At 37.2% G+C, this 19,290-nt stretch overlaps 1 protein-coding gene across 3 annotated transcripts in view; it reads left to right on the forward strand.

The window, feature by feature from the left end:
• Window positions 1-19,290, forward strand: part of PTPN2 (protein tyrosine phosphatase non-receptor type 2) — an 85,611-nt gene that overhangs the window by 55,658 nt on the left and 10,663 nt on the right. For all 3 annotated transcript variants that reach the window (XM_075993701.1, XM_012746227.3, XM_012746226.2), the window contains exons 6-8: window positions 4,316-4,525; window positions 6,701-6,853; window positions 15,876-16,057. In XM_075993701.1, the coding sequence (XP_075849816.1) occupies window positions 4,316-4,525; window positions 6,701-6,853; window positions 15,876-16,057 (545 nt within the window). The remainder of the gene's footprint in view (window positions 1-4,315; window positions 4,526-6,700; window positions 6,854-15,875; window positions 16,058-19,290) is intronic.

Below are 19,290 nucleotides of genomic sequence, written 5' to 3' on the forward strand. Positions count from 1 at the left end.
AACAGCTTTATAAGGTAAAAATTATAAATGACATTTATAGATGACAAAACTGGGACTTAGTGAAAGTCTTTTAGAAACATCTTGACACCTTCTATATATACCTAAAGTGTGAAAATAATCGGGCCTAGGATCATAGAGCTCTATAGAATTTTATGATAATTAGAAAATTTATAATCTATTAAAAATATATAATAAATTATTAACTTGAAATTGATTGGCTTTAGAAAGGGCATACCCTTAAATTGCCATAGGCCTGGCCGGGTTTGGTGGCTAACACCTGTAATCCTAGCACTCTGGGAGGCCGAGGCGGGCGAATTGCTTGAGGGCAGAAGTTCGAAACCAGCCCGAGCAAGAGCAAGACACCGTCTCTACTGTAAATAAAAAGAAATTAATTGGCCAACTAATATACATAGAAAAAATTGGCCAGGCATGGTGGCGCACGCCTGTAGTCCCAGCTACTTGGGAGGCTGAGGCAGGAGGATTGCTTGAGCCCAGCACTTTGAGGTTGCTGTGAGCTGGGCTGACGCCACGGCACTCACTCTAGCCTAGGCAACAAATCTAGACTCTTGTCTCAAAAAAAAAAAAAATTGCCATAGGCCTAATGACTCCCCATTGTCTTACACCTACTCAACCCACAGATTATTTTCTGGGCCTCCATCTATAACAAGTTTAACATCCTTATTCAAAGACTTTAAATTTAGAATCTCTTTCAAAAAATGTAAATGGGATTTTGCCTTAAAAAGAACATTAAGCCACTGACTGACATTTTTGTGCAGAATGTGGTACATATAATGCAAAATTTTACAAGGAAAACTTGGCAGGCATGTGTGGAACAGCTGCAGATGGGGACAGCCCTATAATTGTGGGCATCACCTGTGTATGCATGGGGAGTGGGGTGAAGCAGTGGGAAGGCGTGGGAGACACAGGCTGGGGGTCACAGGAGTAGCAGCATGATTGGGGGACTGAGGAGAAGGAAAGGATGCTTCCATAGTTTTGAAATAAGGAAATTGCCAAAAAGTGTAAAGTCTAAATATAGAGCTTCTTTGAAATAAAGATGAGTTTTGTTTTAGCTCTGTATCCATTAGCAACCCTTTTTTCTCTCACATTTTTTTTCCAACATGAAAAAGAGGAAAAAGGGTCTAGTCATGCACATGAACAGTTCTGTACCAGAGTAGTAAACATATGGGTCTCATTCCTTTGTATGGTTCGTTGTAACCATGAATTATGTGATTTCTTAAGCTATGTTCTTTGAATCTTGTGAGTTAATCAAAATGAACCTCTCAAAAGTCTTTTAGTCTGGTTCTATAGGGAAAAGAAAAACACTGATTTTCAAAAATGTATTAGTGGAGAAGACTAACTATATTATACAAATAGTCATGAGTATTTCTAGGAACTGACTTCCAGTATCCCAGACAGTATGAATTTGAAAAAAAACAAGAGATCACTAGTCTTGAGCCAAAATCATATAAGCAAAGAAAAAACAAGCAGCCACTCGGGACTTTGGAGTGACCACATGTTTTACGCCAGGATGTGTGGTGCATTAATGGAGCATACAACACTAGGAGTTCTGAGCCACAGCCTGGCGAGCAGAGCTCACACGCTCACATAGGACAGGGACCTAGGGATTTGGCTGGTTTATGCTGGACCTGATTTAGGCTCATGTGGACTGAGCCTGACCCTGTTGATGGCCATGGCAGGGCAGTTGTCAGTGAGAAAAAAATAGGGTTGAAAACACCTACTGGAATCTTACACCCCATTAAAAGGAAAACATGACTTTTGAGTTAACTAATTCCCTGGGCTAATCAAGGACCAACTTCCATTCCTTTGTGGATATTGCCTTCTTAACTGCCCACTTACTACTTTGTAAAAGGAAACTACAGTTTAGCCTTCTTAATTTGGAATGTTTCAAATTCCCTATTTTTTTTTTTTTTTTTTTTTGAGACAGAGTCTCACTTTGTTGCCTGGGCTAGAGTGCATGGCATCAGCCTTGCCCACCTCAAACTCTTGGGTCAAGTGATCCTCCTGCCTCCGCCTCCCGAGTAGCTCTACAGGCATGTACCATCATGCCCGGCTAATTTTTTATATATATGTTTTTAGTTGGCCAATTAATTTCTTTCTATTTATAGTAGAGACAGGGTCTCGCTTTTGCTCAGGCTGGTTTCAAACTCCTGACCTTGTGCGAGCCACCTGCCTCGGCCTCCCAGGGTGCTAGGATTACAGGCGTGAGCCACTGTGACCAGCCAAATTCCCTATTTCAATACAGTAAATATAATTCACTTTTTTTTTAAAACCTCTAGCAAGATTGACTCTTTTTTTGTTTGTTTGTTCTTTGTTTGTTTCTTTGGAGACAGAGTCTCCCTCTGTCACCTAGGCTGGAGTGCAGTGGTGTCAACATCATAGCTCACAGCAACCTCAAACTCCTGGACTCAAGTGATCCTCCTGCCCCAGCCTCTCAAGTAGCTGGGACTACTGGCCACCACATCCCACTGATTTTTCTATTTATTTGTTTATTTTTGTAGAGACAGTGGTCTCTCTATTGCTCAGGCTGGTCTCAAATTCCTGACCTCAAGCTATCCTCCTGCCTCAGCCTCCCAAAGTGCTAGGATTACAAGTGTGAGCCACCGTGCCTGGCCCAGATTGACTCTTTATGGTGTACAGTTATATGACTTATGACAATGCATTGAGTTGTGTGACCATCCCCAAAATAAAAAAACAGAATGATTCTATCACCCTCCAAAATTTTCTCAAGCTGCCTGTTTACAGTCAGCCCTATCCTCTGCTTCCAGCAATCACTGATCTGGTTTCTGTTTCTATGATTTTTGCCTTTTCCAGAATGTCTTATAAATGGAATCATATAGTATATAAGCTTTAGTTTGGTTTTGTTCACTTAACATAATTTAGACTCTAAAGGGAAATGTTTTGAAAATCTAGGAATCATGATCATCGTTTTAATTAGTAATGAGGAAATTTTCTCCTGTCTTTAGTACATTGAGAACCCATGGATCACAGTGTATTTGAAATCATTAAAGCTGGGTGTTTTTTAAAAAAGGGTCCCTAAAAGTACATAAATTTAAAAATTTACACTATATTTTATCAGTGTTATGACTTCTATGACTGAGTCTAGAACTTAGGAATCTTAATTTCTACTGAAAAATAGGAAAATTTATTTTTAAAAATAAAAGATCTAATTTTGAAAATTTTTATTGGGAGGAGGATGTTGTAATAATAATCTTTAGCTGTGAACCATGAAACATATCAATATATTGCTTCTGTGCCTCCTCCTACAAAAAAGACCTATGCTAAAACTAAAAAATTATACAGAGACAATATTAGTAGAAGTACTGCTTCGTTTACAGAAATGAAGAGTATAAAGCAGAGAAGTGCTCCTTGGGGCAAAAGGCAATTGGCAAAAGCTAAGGAACATTTTTATAATGAGTTTGTCAGAAATAAAGATCATCAGGCATATCCAGGAAGTGGTAGTGAATGCCAGGCAGGCTTAGAAGACAGGAAACACTTAGCATGTTGGCGAACCACTTTAGCACATCAGCAAAGGCATATGAGCAGTGTTAGGATTGGAGATTATTACCATGGGGAAAGACAATAGTTAGAGGAGCAATTTCAATTAAAGATATAAAGATTGTTCCTTTAAATTAATTCTTGAGTTGCTCCTCTGTGCCTTTGTAGTAGAATCTATAAGATAAATCACATAAAGGGGAGAGTATATGTTAAAAATAAACTCTGGAATTCTTAAAAAGGAAGACATTAAAAATGTGAAATTATGCTGGTAGGAATTTTTAAAAATAGAGAAAAAGAATCCACTCATCATTATGCACAGATTAAAGAAAATATTGGTAATGTGCATGGTATAGGCTAGTAGTTAAGAACCCAAATGCTACATGGATTGCTTCAGATCCTGGCTCTGCCATTTTCTGGCTATGTGACCTTGAGCCAGATTACTTAGCCTTTGCTTCAGTTTTCTCATCCAGAAACCTATTTGGTTTTCTAATCCATTAAAACCTATTTGGTTTTAATAGGATTCTTGTGTGGATTGGGTTAATAAGTAAAGAACTTAGAACAGACCTCCAAAATAATTAGTATTGTATGTGTTAGCTATTATTAATATATTCCAAATTCTCCTAAAGAAAATCTTCCCTAATTTGTATGTTCATGACTATCAAAAACAAAATGGAAAAAATCATATAAACAGTCCAGAATGATTAAAAGCATTATGCAAAACACATGATCTTTCTGACGTAGTTTTTAATTTTAAAAGAAATTAGAACTAACTTCTTCTCCCTCGATTTTTACTTTTTAGAGTGGTGAAACCAGAACAATATCTCACTTTCATTATACTACCTGGCCAGATTTCGGAGTCCCCGAATCACCAGCTTCATTTCTCAATTTCTTGTTTAAAGTGAGAGAATCTGGCTCGTTGAACCCTGACCATGGGCCTGCAGTGATCCACTGTAGTGCAGGCATTGGGCGCTCTGGCACCTTCTCTCTGGTAGATACCTGTCTTGTTCTGGTAAGTGTTTCTCTTCTTATTATCTCATTTTAGTCTCATTGATTTTTTTTTTTATTGTTTCCACTGGCAAGGAGTAGGCTCTGATGTCATATCCCAGAACTGGGTTCCTCAGACTTCTGCCTTCTTTTGGAGAAACCTAAAAATCTCTTTTCTACCCTTTCAACTGCCTCTTGTTCATGAGTGGTGGGGATGTGTCCAATCTGATTCTAGAGATCCCCAAGAAGACTTTTTTCTTCCTGGTGTCTTTGTATTACAGAAATAATAGACCCCCCCTCTTTTTTTTTTCAAATATAAAATTATATGTAATATTGAATTCATTCCTTAGACAAGCCACTTTATCTTTTTTTCTTATTTAAAAACTAGGGATAATGATAGATTTACCTCAGTGTTGCTGTGAGAATTCAACGAATTAATATATTTAGGACACATGGAAGAGTCCTTGGTGTTTTCTAAGCATTCCATAAATGTTAGTATCATTGTTATTCTCCTGAGATTCGGATCTCTGCCCCCACCCCCCGCGGCTGCTTCTTTCTCCACTGATACCCCCATACCCAGCCCAGAGACAGCCCAGGCCTTCTCTTCGCTTCTTAGGGCCTTTAATTTTCCTTACTTGGAAATGGGGGCTTCTGTTTGCTCTTATGCCCCTTCCAACTTCTGTCTTCTTTCTCCCTCCTTGTATTATATTATAGAATCAAACCCGTCAGTAATACCTTCTGCCTTGATTTCCATACCATCTACTCCTTCAGTATTCCCTGTAGTTTTACTTCTGCTTTCCTGAGCTTGTTTTAAGATTATCAGGCCGGGCGCTGTGGCTCACGCCTGTAATCCTAGCTCTTGGGAGGCCGAGGCGGGCGGATTGCTCAAGGTCAGGAGTTCAAAACCAGCCTGAGCAAGAGCGAGACCCCGTCTCTACTATAAATAGAAAGAAATTAATTGGCCAACTGATATATATATAAAAAAAATTAGCCGGGCATGGTGGCGCATGCCTGTAGTCCCAGCTACTCGGGAGGCTGAGGCAGCAGGATCGCTTGAGCCCAGAAGTCTGAGGTTGCTGTGAGCTAGGCTGACGCCACGGCACTCACTCTAGCCTGGGCAACAAAGCGAGACTCTGTCTCAAAAAAAAAAAAAAAAAAAAAAGATTATCAACAACCTGGGCAATTTAGTAGAGTGGTATCTTCAACCTTTACTTTAAGGCCTTGTGTTGTCCTGCCTTCCTCTGTTAGTCTCTTCTCTGTCCTGTAAAACTTAGCTATACTTCTTTGCACTTATCTCAGCATTCTCAAACTTTCTAACATGACTGCTAGCACAAAGTAGATTGTCAAATGAAGAAATATGATGTTATTCATTGCAAACACGTGTACTTTAACAGGAGCTTGATCATTGAAGTGGTCCTCTTGGTAGAACAGTTTGGATAGTGCATCTCTAGTGAAAGCTAGAAATTAGGAAACACTGAGTCTTAACACACTTACTGTATTACTTTGCTTATATACAGTATACTTGAATAAAAATGGGATTGTTACATTAAAGTGAACATTGTCCTGTTTAAAAACTCTGGTATCTATTTTGTTAATGATACCTGTTCCCTACCAACCATAACTTCAATAATTTTTTTCGTTTTCGGTTAAATTGTGGAAGGGAGGGGTGGAATTCTAATATCAGATCAATAGTCCAGAGCTGGTGTGGTAGCTCAGCAGTGTTATTGTGGATCTAGGCTTTTTCTGACTTTCTTTTCCACCATCTTTAGAGGGCAGACATCTAGACATCATGTCTATAGGGTAGACATAAAGAAGGCAGAAGGGCGATGGGCAAAAAGATTTACTCCTACCAAGATCATTGAAAATAAAAACTAATCCCAGCAAATTTACCCTTATATTAGCCGGAAGTGACCATAAATCCTTCCTTTGACCAATTACTAACCAAAATGAATGGGATTACTAGATTGGTTTGGAATCAATTGTGAATCAGCTAAAGAATCAAAAGCCCTTCATTTACTACTTGAGCAGGGGAGGATGGGTAGATTGAGATAGTTGTGTACACAACAGTTACAGCTGCAGTGTTTGATTATTCTTAAGGAGGAACAAATGTATAGCAAAAATTTTAGCAATGATCCTGTATTGCTTCTGTTTCCTGGACTCTAAAAACAAAAGGCTTGACTTACTTTTACTTTTCTTGCAGGTGGAAAAAGGAGAAGATATTAACATTAAGCAGGTGTTATTGAGTATGAGAAAATATCGAATGGGACTTATACAGACCCCAGATCAACTTAGATTCTCCTATATGGCTATAATAGAAGGAGCAAAGTATATAAAGGGAGATTCTAATATACAGGTAAACTTTTCTTGGGGAAGAATAATACTGGTTTGTTAAACACAGCATCAAATAACTGTACTCTACTTGAGCCCTTGTCTTCTCCCTTCTAAAAAGTATATTTGAATTAATGTGTGTTACTTAAAAAACCTAGTAGGAACAAGATTTCATTAAATAAATTGAATTTTTCATGTAAGGGGGGCTTAAGCATTTAATTATTAAAATAAACCAGAAAATTTAGGTACTTTTGCCCCATTAGATACTTAACATGGGATTATAGAATATTTAGTTTATATAATATTTCACTTTATATCAGTGAGTAACTTGAATGCTTATGTCAGATACAATGAAATACCAGTAAAATGTTATATTTTTCTGGTTGGTGGCTTTATTCTCATGAAGATACTTTTATTATTAGATATAAGTAGATACTATTACTTATTTTTTTAATACTAATATAGATAGTATAAATAGATAGGGTCTCTTTTCATTATGTTTCTCATATATGAACAAGTTTACCATGGGATGGTAATGAGTTAGTAAGTACTCCCTCTATTTCTACCCGCTGAAAGAGATTTTAGATGATTGTTATGTCTTCCTTAAATGTTTGGTAGAATTCACCAGCGAACTTGTTTGGGCTTGGTGCTTTTTGTTTTGGAAGGTTATTAATTAGTCTGTAAATAGGTACTTCAATCAAAAATGGGATTGTTTCATTAAAGTGAACATTGTCCTGTTTAAAAACTCTGGTATCTATTTTGTTAATGATACCTGTTCCCTACCAACCATAACATCAATAATTTTTTTCTTTTTCTGTTTGCGAACCGAATACATAAGCCTATTTAAATTGTTTCTTCCTGTGTGAATTTTGGCAAATTGTGTCTTTCAAGGAAGTGGTCCATTTCATCTAGGTTATCAAATTTAAGGGCATAGAGTTGTTAATAATATTCCTTTATTATTCTTTAATGTCCATGGGATCTGTAGTGATGGTCCCCTCTTTCATTTATGATATTGCTTATTCATGTCCTCTCTTTTTTTCTCCGTCTGGCTACAGATTCATTAATTTTATTGATCTTTTCAAAAAATAAACTTTTGGTTTCCTTCATTTTCTCTATTGATTTCCTGTTTTTTCTTATTCTTTATTTTCTTTTGCTTACTTTGTTTTTTTTTTTTTTTTTTTTTTTTTTTTTTTTGAGACAGAGTCTCACTTTGTTGTCCAGGCTAGAGTGAGTGCCGTGGCGTCAGCCTAGCTCACAGCAACCTCAAACTCCTGGGCTCAAGCGATCCTCCTGCCTCAGCCTCCCGAGTAGCTGGGACTACAGGCATGCGCCACCATGCCCGGCTAATTTTTTTTATATATATATCAGTTAGCCAATTAATTTCTTTCTATTTATAGTAGAGACGGGGTCTCGCTCTTGCTCAGGCTGGTTTCGAACTCCTGACCTTGAGCAATCCGCCCGCCTCGGCCTCCCAAGAGCTAGGATTACAGGCGTGAGCCACCGCGCCCGGCCGCTTACTTTGTTTTTAATTTGTTCTTTTTCTAGTTTCTTTAGGAGGAAAATTAGATTATTGATTTTAGATATTTCTTTTCCTTTTTGGGGGTGGGGAGGGTCTTGCTCTGTCTATCAGGCTAGAATGCAGTGGCATTATCATAGCTCACTGCAACCTTCAGCTCCTGGGCTCAGACGATCCTCCTCCCCTCAGCCTCCCATGTAGCTGGGTCCACAGGCGTGTACCACCTCAACCAACTAATTTTTCTATTCTCCTTTCTTCTCTCTCTCTCTCTTTTTTTTTTTTTTTTTTTGTGGTAGAGATGAGGTCTGCTCAGGCAGGTCTCTAACTCCTGGGCTCAGTAATTCTCCCACCTCAGCCTCTTAAAGTGCTAGGATTACAGGCATGAGCCACTGTGCCCAGCCTAGGTATTTCTTTTCTAGTAATATGTATTAAAAGCTATAAATTTCCCTCTAAACCCTGCTTTTGCTGCATCCCACAACTTTTGATAAATTGTGTTTTCATTTTGATTTAAATTTGATTTAAATTTGAATTTTAAAACCAATATTTTAAAATTCCTCTTGAGATTTTTTCTTTGATCTATGTGCTGTTTAGAAGTGTGTTGTTTAATCTCAGTGTATTGAGATTTTTCCAGTTATCTCTCTGTTACTGATTTCCAGTTTAACTCCATTGTGGTCTGGGAACACATACGCATATACATCTACATAGATGCATCTATAGATACTATGTATACATCTACACAGATCTCAGTTATATCCATTTGATTGATGGTGTTGTTGAGTTTAACTGTCCCTACTGATTTTCTGCCTCCGGGATCTGTCTATTTCTGATAGAGAAATGTTGAAGTCTCCTATGAAAATAGATTGAAACTATGAAAATAGATTCTTCTATTTCTCCTTGCAGTTCTGTCTGTTTTTGACTCACGTAGTTTGTGGCTCTGTTGTTAGGTACATACATGTTAAGGATTTTTGCGTCTTAGAGAATCAACCTGTTTGTCATTATGTAATGCTCTTTTTCTCTGATAACTTTTCTTAAAGTCTGTGCTGTATGAAATTAATATAGCTACTCTTGCTTTCTTTTGATAAGTGTCAGCATGGTATATTTTTTAGTCTATATGTGTTGTTAAATGGGTTTCTTATCTGCTTTGAGAATCTTTTTTTATTGTTGTGCATTTAGACCATTGACACTCAAAGTGATTACTGATAATGTTAGACCAATATTTACTATGTTTGTTGTTGTCTTTGCTCTCTGTTTCTGTTTTGTATTCTGCTCATTTGTCCCTTTTATGGTTTTAGTTAAGCATTTTATATGATTCCATTTGTCTCCTTTCTAAGGGGAACTGTCTTCCTGCTCAGTAGTACTCAACCCATGTAATTCTTCCTCATCTCCGGCCCTTTTTCCTAAAAGGGACATCTGCCTTCACCCTCAGTCTTATTTTAGATTTATATGATGTCAGTGGTATTTTCAATATTAGATACAGTTATATGTTAGTTTTTCTGTGAAGATTTCTTGCACATATGTATAAAAAGTGATTTAGGCCCGATAGGGACAAAGGGGAGCTATTAATATTACATATCTACAATGATTACATTTTAAGTCTGTAAATACATATATGTGATTATATTCATATAGCATATATTCATTTACTGAACACTTCCAATGGCCTTGACCTTCCTAGATAAATATAGATAATTTGTAGTTGCCTCTACGCACAAGGTCAGACATAAATACATAAAGTAATTGCTGGTATTACCACATATTTATTAATAACCCCCAGTATCAATGACGACAGTAAACCTCCCAGAATAAATATCTAGTTTGGTAATTCAGACCTGATGTTGTAAAATCTCTAGCTAATAGTTTGATACTACTAATAAAGTATTAAATGTAAATTATTTAACAAATTATAGAGAATTTCAAGTTTTTTTTGTTTTTGTTTTTTTTTTGAGACAGAGTCTCACTTTGTTGCCCAGGCTAGAGTGAGTGCCGTGGAATCAGCCTAGCTCACAGCAACCTCAAACTCCTGGCTCAAGCAATCCTCCTGCCTCAGCCTCCCAAGTAGCTGGGACTACAGGCATGCGCCACCATGCCCGGCTAATTTTTTGTGTATATATTAGTTGGCCAATTAATTTCTTTCTATTTATAGTAGAGACAGGGTCTTGCTCTTGCTCAGGCTGGTTTCGAACTCCTGACCTCGAGCAATCCGCCCGCCTTGGCCTCCCAGAGAGCTAGGATTACAGGCGTGAGCCACCCACCCGGCCGAGAATTTCAAGTTTAATTATATCACTTTACTGCTTTCTTCAGTGAATAGAAATGGGTGAGGTTAGGGTTTCAGGCAGCGTGTGGAACATTGTTCCTAGTAGCATGTGCTACATGGGGTGTGATTCACCATGAGTATAGAGTTAGAAAGAGAGATGAAACTGTACCAGGCCTCAAAACAAGAGCTCGTGATATTGTAGTTACTGGGATGTAATCTTTGGCTTCTACCAGTCAGCAGTGACAGGCGGAGGCAGGTGACTGGTGAGTGCCTGCTCACTTGTGTGTTACAGAGGGCAAAAATGAATGAGTTTGCTGAACATAGACATGGCAAGATGATAGTCTTCTTGTTTTGTATTTTGTTTTGTTTTAATTCACTAGCATTAAATATGTCTTTTTTCCTCTTTGCTGAGTACTTTTTTCTTATTGGCATATTCTGAACTTGTTGCATATTCTGGGAAGTGGTCTAAAATAGTCATCCCAGACTGTCTGGATTAAAATTCTGGTCTTAACTATTTATTAACTGCATATCCTTGGGCAAGTCATCTTAACTTTTTGCACCCATATCCTCTGTAGTATTAGTACCTCTCTCCTAAGATTATCATGAGGATTAAGAGCTAGTACATTTGAAGTGTCAGAACATAGCATAGGGTGTCGAAAGTGCTCCACAATGTGTTTGCTATAAAATCTATTTGGACCAAGTAACAGAAATTTAACAAGGGAAGAAAGAAAAATTGACACAGTCATCTAAAGTGAGAACATCTTATCTTCTATTATATAGTAGTTTAACTATTGGCACAGTCTTCTTCCTGGACATGGTATGAGCCCTCTTAGGGCTCAGGATTGTTCAGTTCCACCTCACTGCTTCTCCCTAAGTCCAGAGACTCCTTTCCTTGAGGTATCCTTCCTTCGTAGCTTCATCTCTCCTGCTCAAGCACTGCATGTTTTCCATCCTCCAGTCACATTGTATCAAACTGTACTACTCACTATCCTTCAAATACAATAGATTATAGAATTTCTCATTCTCTAATTCTTTTGTATATAAACTATTATAAAACAAAAAGATACCTTAATTATGTGACTAATTTAAATAGCCGTATCTGGGAAAGGCTGAGTGTGGGTAAAATGCCATTTACTTTTTAATTTCTCTGTTGTATAATGATAATGAGACACATTAGAAACTAGTTTATCTGGTGTATGGATTTCCCAAGGTGTTTTAGAATCTAAATATATAAGCACTTCTTTTTAAAGTACCATTTTGCACAAAAGTATCTGGGAATGATTATTTCCTAAGGCCCAGAAAAGTGTAAGTTGCAGTGTTATATCTCTGTGGAAAATCATTAAATTCCTCAGGCAACAAGTAGTGTGTTCCTTATTAATGAGATCCAAGACTCCTTGCTTTCATGATAGTAATTTCAAAGGGGCCACCACTGTCCATGTAAGTCATTTGGGCCAGTGTCAGAATCACAGGTAATCAAAACCATTGGCTCAACCACTGGCTTCCACTGCTGCTACCTCTACCACTGTTGTTTTTGACAGGTGGATAGAAGGTGGTTGTGTTCCTGACTCTTGAAGGACTTTAGAGAGCATAGTCCCACGTGTGTAAGTTATACACACCTTTTCCTTCTCTGGCCTGTGCAGTTGTCATGCTTTCATCTCCAGGGGCTCAGATATACTTTGTACCTCTTCTTCCTCTACCCTTGTCCCTAGGAATGGTGGCAGTGAGGGCATGGGAAACTTAATATTTGCCAAACATGATGCTAGGCTCTTCACGTGCCATCTCATTCATCACCACAACAGTCTCTCAAGGTAGGTTATAATGTCCTTTTTGATAGAACAAATGGAAATTTCTTTTCATCTTCGTCTGAATTCTGCTTTTAATTGTCATCTACTCTCAAGTCCAGGCATGCTAGAGGACATTTCCTTAGCTCACTGGGAGGCTAGCTACCTGGAGCTGCAAGTGCTCCTGGTAGGTACAACCAAATTAAAGTCCTCTGGTATCGTAAGTGTCTGCTTGGGGATGTCACAGTTGGTTCTCCCTTAGACCAGGAAAGTACCAGATGACATGCAAGTGCCATCTAGGTCACTGTTCCAGTGTTGCATAACCAGTGGATTAGGACTGGATTAAGAGGCAAACAAAATTTAACTTTAGCTAAAATCTTATCTTTTTTGGCTTATTTTTACTTTTTTATTGATTTTATTGATTTTGTTTTTAATTGACACATAATCGTACATATTTATGGGGTACGGTGCAATGTTTTGATACATATATAGTGATCAAATCTAGCCATTTAGCATATCAGTCACCTCATATGTCCATCATTTCTTTGTTGTGAGAACATTCAAAATTGTCTCTTTTAGCTATTTTTAAATATAAAATAAAATATTGTTAACCATAGTCATTCTGCTGTGCAATAGAACACCAAATTTATTCCTCTACAGTTAGATAACTGTAACTTTTTGTATCTGTTGACTAGAATCCCCCAATTCCTGCTTCTCTGTACCTTCCCCAGCCTCCAGTAACTACTATTCTACTCTCTACTTCTGAGATTAACTTTTTAAGATTCCATATATGAGTGAGATCATGCAGTATTTGTCATTCTGTATATGACTTATTTCACTTAACATAATGTCCTCCAGGTTCATCCTTTTTGCTGCAATTGATAGAATTTCATTATTTTTTATGGTTGAATAGTATTCCATTTTGTATACATACCACATTTTCTTTTTCTCTTTATTCATTGCTGAATACTTAAGTTGATTTAATGTCTTTGCTGTAGTGAGTAGTGCTGCAATAAACAGGGGAATGCAGATTTCTCTTCAACAAATTAATTTTATTTCCTTTGGATAAATCCCCAGAAGTAGGATTTCTGGGTCATATGATAGTTCTATTGTTAATTTTTTTAGTAACTTCCATATTGTTTTCCATAATGGCTATACTAACTTACATTCCCACTAAATGTGTAAGAATTCACCTTTCTCCACATCCACAGCAGCATTTGTTATTGTCTTTTTGATAGTAGCCATTCTAATTGGGGTAAGGTGAATATCACATTGTGGTTTTGATTTGCATTATTCTGATGATTGGTGATGTGCATTTTTTCATATACCTATTGGCTGTTTGTATATTTTCTTTCAAGAATGACTGTTCAGTACTTTTGCCCGTTTTTAAATTGTATTATTTGGGTTTTTTGATACTGAATTCTTTGAGTTCCTTATATATTCTAGATATTAACTCCTTGTCAGATGCAAATATTTTCTCCCATTCAGTAGGTTGTCTTTTCACTCTGTTGATTGTTTCTTTTGTTGGGCAGAAGCTTTTTAGTTTGATATAATCCCATTTGTCTATTTTTGTTTTTCTTGCCTGTGCTATTGAGGTCTTGTCCGAAAAATCCTTGTTTAGACCAATGTTTTGAAATGTTTCCTCTGTCTTCTTATAGTACTTTTATAGTTTCAGGTCTTAGTTTAGGTCCTTGGTTCATTTTGAGTTGTTTTTTTCTATAGGGTGAGAGGTGCAAGTCTAGTGTCATTCTTCTAGTGTGGATATCCAGCACCATTTATTGAAGAGACTGTTTTTTTCCCAATTTACATTCTTGGTGCCTCTGTCAAAAATCAGGTGGCTTTATTCCTTTTTATCCCTTATTTCTTTCTCTTGCCTAATTGCTCTGGGTAGGACTTCCGGTATTATGTTGAATAAAATTGGCAAAAATGGACATCTTGGTTATTCTTTTTTTTTTTTTATAACAAGTAACTGCTGGTCTATTTTTTTTATTTTTATTTATTTTTTTTTAATTTTTTTTTCTTGGTTATTCTTGTTTTTCTAATTTCTTGAGGTGCAATATTAGGTTATTTGACATCTTTTTACTTTTTTTTTTTTTCTGAGACAGAGTCTCACTGTTGTCCCAGCTAGAGTGCCGTGGCATCAGCCTAGCTCACAGCAACCTCAAACTCCTAGGCTCAAGTGATCCTTCTGCCTTAGCCTCCCGAGTAGCTGGGATCATAGGCATGTACCACCATGCCCAGCAATTTTTTTCTATATATTTTTAGTTGTCTGGCTAATTTCTTTCTATTTTTAGTATTTCACTCTTGCTCAGACTTGTCTCAAACTCCTGACCTTGAGCAATCCTCCCGCCTCAGCCTCCCAGAGTGCTAGGACTATAGGCGTGAGCCACCACACCCAGCCTCTATGTGTATTTTTAGTTGGCCAATTAATTTCTTTCTATTTTTAGTAGAGATGGGGTCTCACTCTTGCTCAGGCTGGTTTCAAACTCCTGACCTTGAGGGATCCACCCTCCTTGGCCTCCCAGAGTGTTAGGATTACAGGCCTGAGCCACCCTGCCTGGCCTGTTCTGCTTGTTTTATATATTCTTTGTTCATTTTTTCATCTCCTGTTGTTTACTTTTGTGGTTTAGTGATTTTCTGTAGTGACAGCTTTGATTTCTTTCTCTGTCTTATTTGTATATCTGCTGTAATTTTTTTTTCTTTGTGATTACTATGTGGCTTACATTAAAAAATCTTACAGATTAATAATAGAGTATTTTAAACTGATAATAACTTAACTTTGGTCTTATACAGATATTCTAGACTTTTATGCTACCCATACAATTTATAATTTTCTTACTTAATTCACATCTTCTTATATTGTGTGTTCCTTAACAACTTATTGTGGCTATATTTATTACTGGCCGTTTTGATTTTTAACCATCATACTAGAGATTTGAAAGATTATCCCACCAGTACAGTAATGGAGTTTACAGAATTTGATAGTGTATTTACCTCTACCAGTGAAGTTACCCTTTCATTGTTTTCATGATAGTGATCATTGTCCTTTTGCTTCCAGTTGAAGCAGCTCTCTTAATTATTTCTTGTAAGGCCAGTCTCGTGATAAATTCTTGCAGCTTTTGCTAGTCTGGGAAAGACTTTATTCCTTTTTCATTTCTGAAGGAAAGCTTTTCTGGTAGTTTTTTTTTTTTTTCTTTCAGCACTTTGAATATATCATCCCATTCTTTCCTGGCCTGCAAGGTTTCTGCTAAGAAATTTGCTGATAGAAATGTGCTGGGGATTCCCTTATAGGTGACTTTTGACACTTTTCACTTGCTGCTTTTAGAAATCTCTCTTTGTCTTTGACAGTTGAGTTAAAGTGTGCCTGGGAGAGAATGTCTTTGGATTGAATCTGTTTGGGGTCATTGAGCTCCATGGATCTGGATGCATGTGTTAAAGTCTTAACTCCGTGACTAAGAGTGTTTGCGTTTGTCTGTCATTTCTCTTCCCTACTTAGAAACGGTGGAAAGAACTATCTAAGGAAGATTTATCTCCTGCTTTTGATCATTTACCAAACAAAATAATGACTGAAAAATACAATGGAAACAGAATAGGTCTAGAAGAAGAAAAACTAACAGGTGACCGATGCACAGGACTTTCCTCTAAAATGCAAGATACTATGGAAGAGAACAGTGAGAGGTAAGCTTTCTGCAGTTACATGCTCAAAAAGATGAGGCTTTTTTATTTTAATAAATTCAGTGGATGTGAAGTGATATAAGCTGTCTGTTTATTGAATTAATATAATCTTTTATTTATTACCTAAGGGTGTTCAGGTAGCATCTGATGACATAATTGTTTTCAAGGAGCTTTCAGTCCTATTAAAAAGCCAATACTTAGAAACTAGTTGAAAAACTGTTTAAAACAATACTAATTGAGTGTAAAAATTAATGTACTTAGGTGCTAAAATATATATTGATAATATGGTACAGACAGTAAATGGAGTAAATACCTTCCATTTGTATAATCATAGAATATATTATTGTAATAATATGCTTTTAATGAATTTATAAAATATTTAAACCTAATTCCATTGTTGGAGGAAGAAAAGGATGTCTTTTCCTCTAAAATTACATAAAATACCCTTTCATACTTTTGTGATTTTTGAGCCCACATGAATGTATAAACTATTCAAAATCTTAAATTAAAACTATATTTCTAGGCCAGGCGCAGTGGCTCACACCTGTAATCCTAGCACTCTGGGAGGCCGAGGCGGGCGGATTGCTTGAGGTCAGGAGTTTAAAACCCGCCTGAGCAAGAGCGAGACCCCGTCTCTACTATAAATAGAAAGAAATTAATTGGCTAACTAATATATAGAGGAAAAAAATTAGCCAGGCATGGTGGCACGTGCCTGTAGTCCCAGCTACTTGGGAGGCTGAGGCAGGAGGATTGCTTGAGTCCCAGAGATTGAGGTTGCTGTGAGCTAGGCTGACCCCATGGCACTCACTCTAGCCTGGGCAACAAAGTGAGACTCTGTCTCAAAAAAATAAAAAAAATAAAATTCTAAAGCTCTACTTATCTCACACATGGTAGGAAGCTGGTATCTGGTATAAGTCACTTAGCAAAGTGAATAAGCTCATTTTATTTCTCTTGAATTGCCAAGTGACTTTTTTTTTCTTTTTGTCAAATATACTTTTTATTGTAGGGAATTTTATGTTGTCATATTTGTTAGGGTCTTAGCGTATACCCTGGAAAAAAGTCAAGGTCTGCCATATAGCTTCATTTCTGTATTTTCCTGATATAAAGATCACATATTTGAAATGTTGTAAAAGCCTATATAATATATAGTACACATGTTGTTATATATTATATTAGAAGAATTTATTATGATTTAGCAATGTTATTCCTAATTTATGGCGTCAGTAATGTTTTAGACTACAAATGAAAGCATAAAGTTGTTTATTTGTTCGTTTTTCCTCCTTAAATATAATACTTTTAAATAAGGAAATAATATTATTTTAAATTACCTTATCTTTTTTAGTCATGGGATTTTCAGATTTCTAGTATTGGGGTTTTTTTTCCTTTTGACTAGTACTGTCTGTGAAATTAAATTAACAATAGGTTTAATGACTGAATTGATCTTCTTAATATTTCAAAAATATTGAGTTTTAATCTTTAAAGACACAGACCAACAATATTAACAGTTCCAATGAGTTAAATTACTCATTGTCCAAGTTTGGCAATATAGATGCTATTAACAAAACCACTCAGGAGTTAGAGAGTGATTGCAAAAGATTGTTTTATAAGTTGTGTGTAAGTATACACATACCTGTACATATGTTCACATATGTCGTTTTCTTCTTTCTTTTTTTTAATTTCCGTGCAAAATAGATGAGACTGTTTGAAAACAGAAGGAGGGTCTCAACAGAAAAGTCAGGATGCTAAGCACAGAACCCATGACTAGGCGAGGAAGATGATAGAGATGGAAAAGCAGGTGGAGGTTGGGGGGGGGGTTAGGGTAAGGAACATGGCTGAAAGTTGCCTTTAACAGTCGTATGCGCGGTGGCTCACGCCTATAATCCTAGCACTCTGGAAGGCTGAGGCAGGTGGATTGCTCAAGGTCAGGGGTTCGAAACCAGCCTGAGCGAGAGCGAGACCCCCATCTCTACTATAAATAGAAAGAAATTAATTGGCCAACTAATATATATAGAAAAAATTAGCAGGACCACAGGCATGCCTGTAGTGGTGCATGCCTGTAGTCCCAGCTACTCGGGAGGCTGAGGCAGCAGGATTGCTTGAGCCCCGGAGTTTGAGGTTGCTGTGAGCTAGGCTGACGCCACGGCACTCACTCTAGCCTGGACAACAAAGTGTCTCAAAAAAATAAATAAATAAATAACAATTGTATTACTCAGTTCCAGTAAATTTGAATACTGATAGATAAGTTCGCATTAGAGATCCTAATAAAATAATCTTATCAAAATAATTTCAGCTGTCAAAAGAATAAAATACAATACCTTCTTTTTCTTCATTTTCATTATTGAATATCCTCCAAAGCAGTGGTCTTCATATTGGAGGTCAAATCCCATAGTCATGAAATCAGTTGATTGTGTTGTAAACATTTTTAAGTGTCATAAATAGTAACCATGAATATTTTAATCTTTTCTGGATATGTACATGTCATCTATAAATTCTATATTTTACATATACATGTATATTATATACATATGTAAATATGTGTGTATATGGTTACTCTGTTGAGGCAGTAAGATATTTCTTACTGTAGGTTGCAGTCTGTTTGAAAGTGGTATTCTTAATTATAGTGTACCCCAGAAACCCAGATCACTGAGAGTGGAGAACAGTTTGGACATATGAAGGGTGTGATTATTCAGACCCTTCTTCTGTATATTTATGTAGTATAAAGTAAGCCTGCCACAGCATGTATTGGCAGTAGTCTGCTATGTGTGCTACCATGAGTAATTCCACATGCTCTTCCATGGGCAGCCATCACTGGAGATATTCCTTCTTGCTTAATGACCTAAATTGTACAAATATAGGAGAAAACTTGGCCAGGTCCCACTCGCCGGGTTATTACATGGAAATAATTCCTTAGGTCCAGCACAGTAAAAAAAAAAAAAGTTGCCGGGCATGGTGGCTCACGCCTGTAATCCTAGCTCTTGGGAGGCCGAGGCGGGCGGATTGCTCAAGGTCAGGAGTTCAAAACCAGCCTGAGCAAGAGCGAGACCCCGTCTCTACTATAAATAGAAAGAAATTAATTGGCCAACTGATATATATATAAAAAATTAGCCGGGCATGGTGGCGCATGCCTATAGCCCCAGCTACTCGGGAGGCTGAGGCAGAAGGATCGCTTGAGCCCAGGAGTTTGAGGTTGCTGTGAGCTAGGCTGACACCACGGCACTCACTCTAGCCTGGACAAC

Source organism: Microcebus murinus, chromosome 17 (genome assembly GCF_040939455.1).
Source record: "Microcebus murinus isolate Inina chromosome 17, M.murinus_Inina_mat1.0, whole genome shotgun sequence".
In the NCBI taxonomy this organism is placed as follows: Eukaryota; Metazoa; Chordata; class Mammalia; order Primates; family Cheirogaleidae; genus Microcebus; species Microcebus murinus.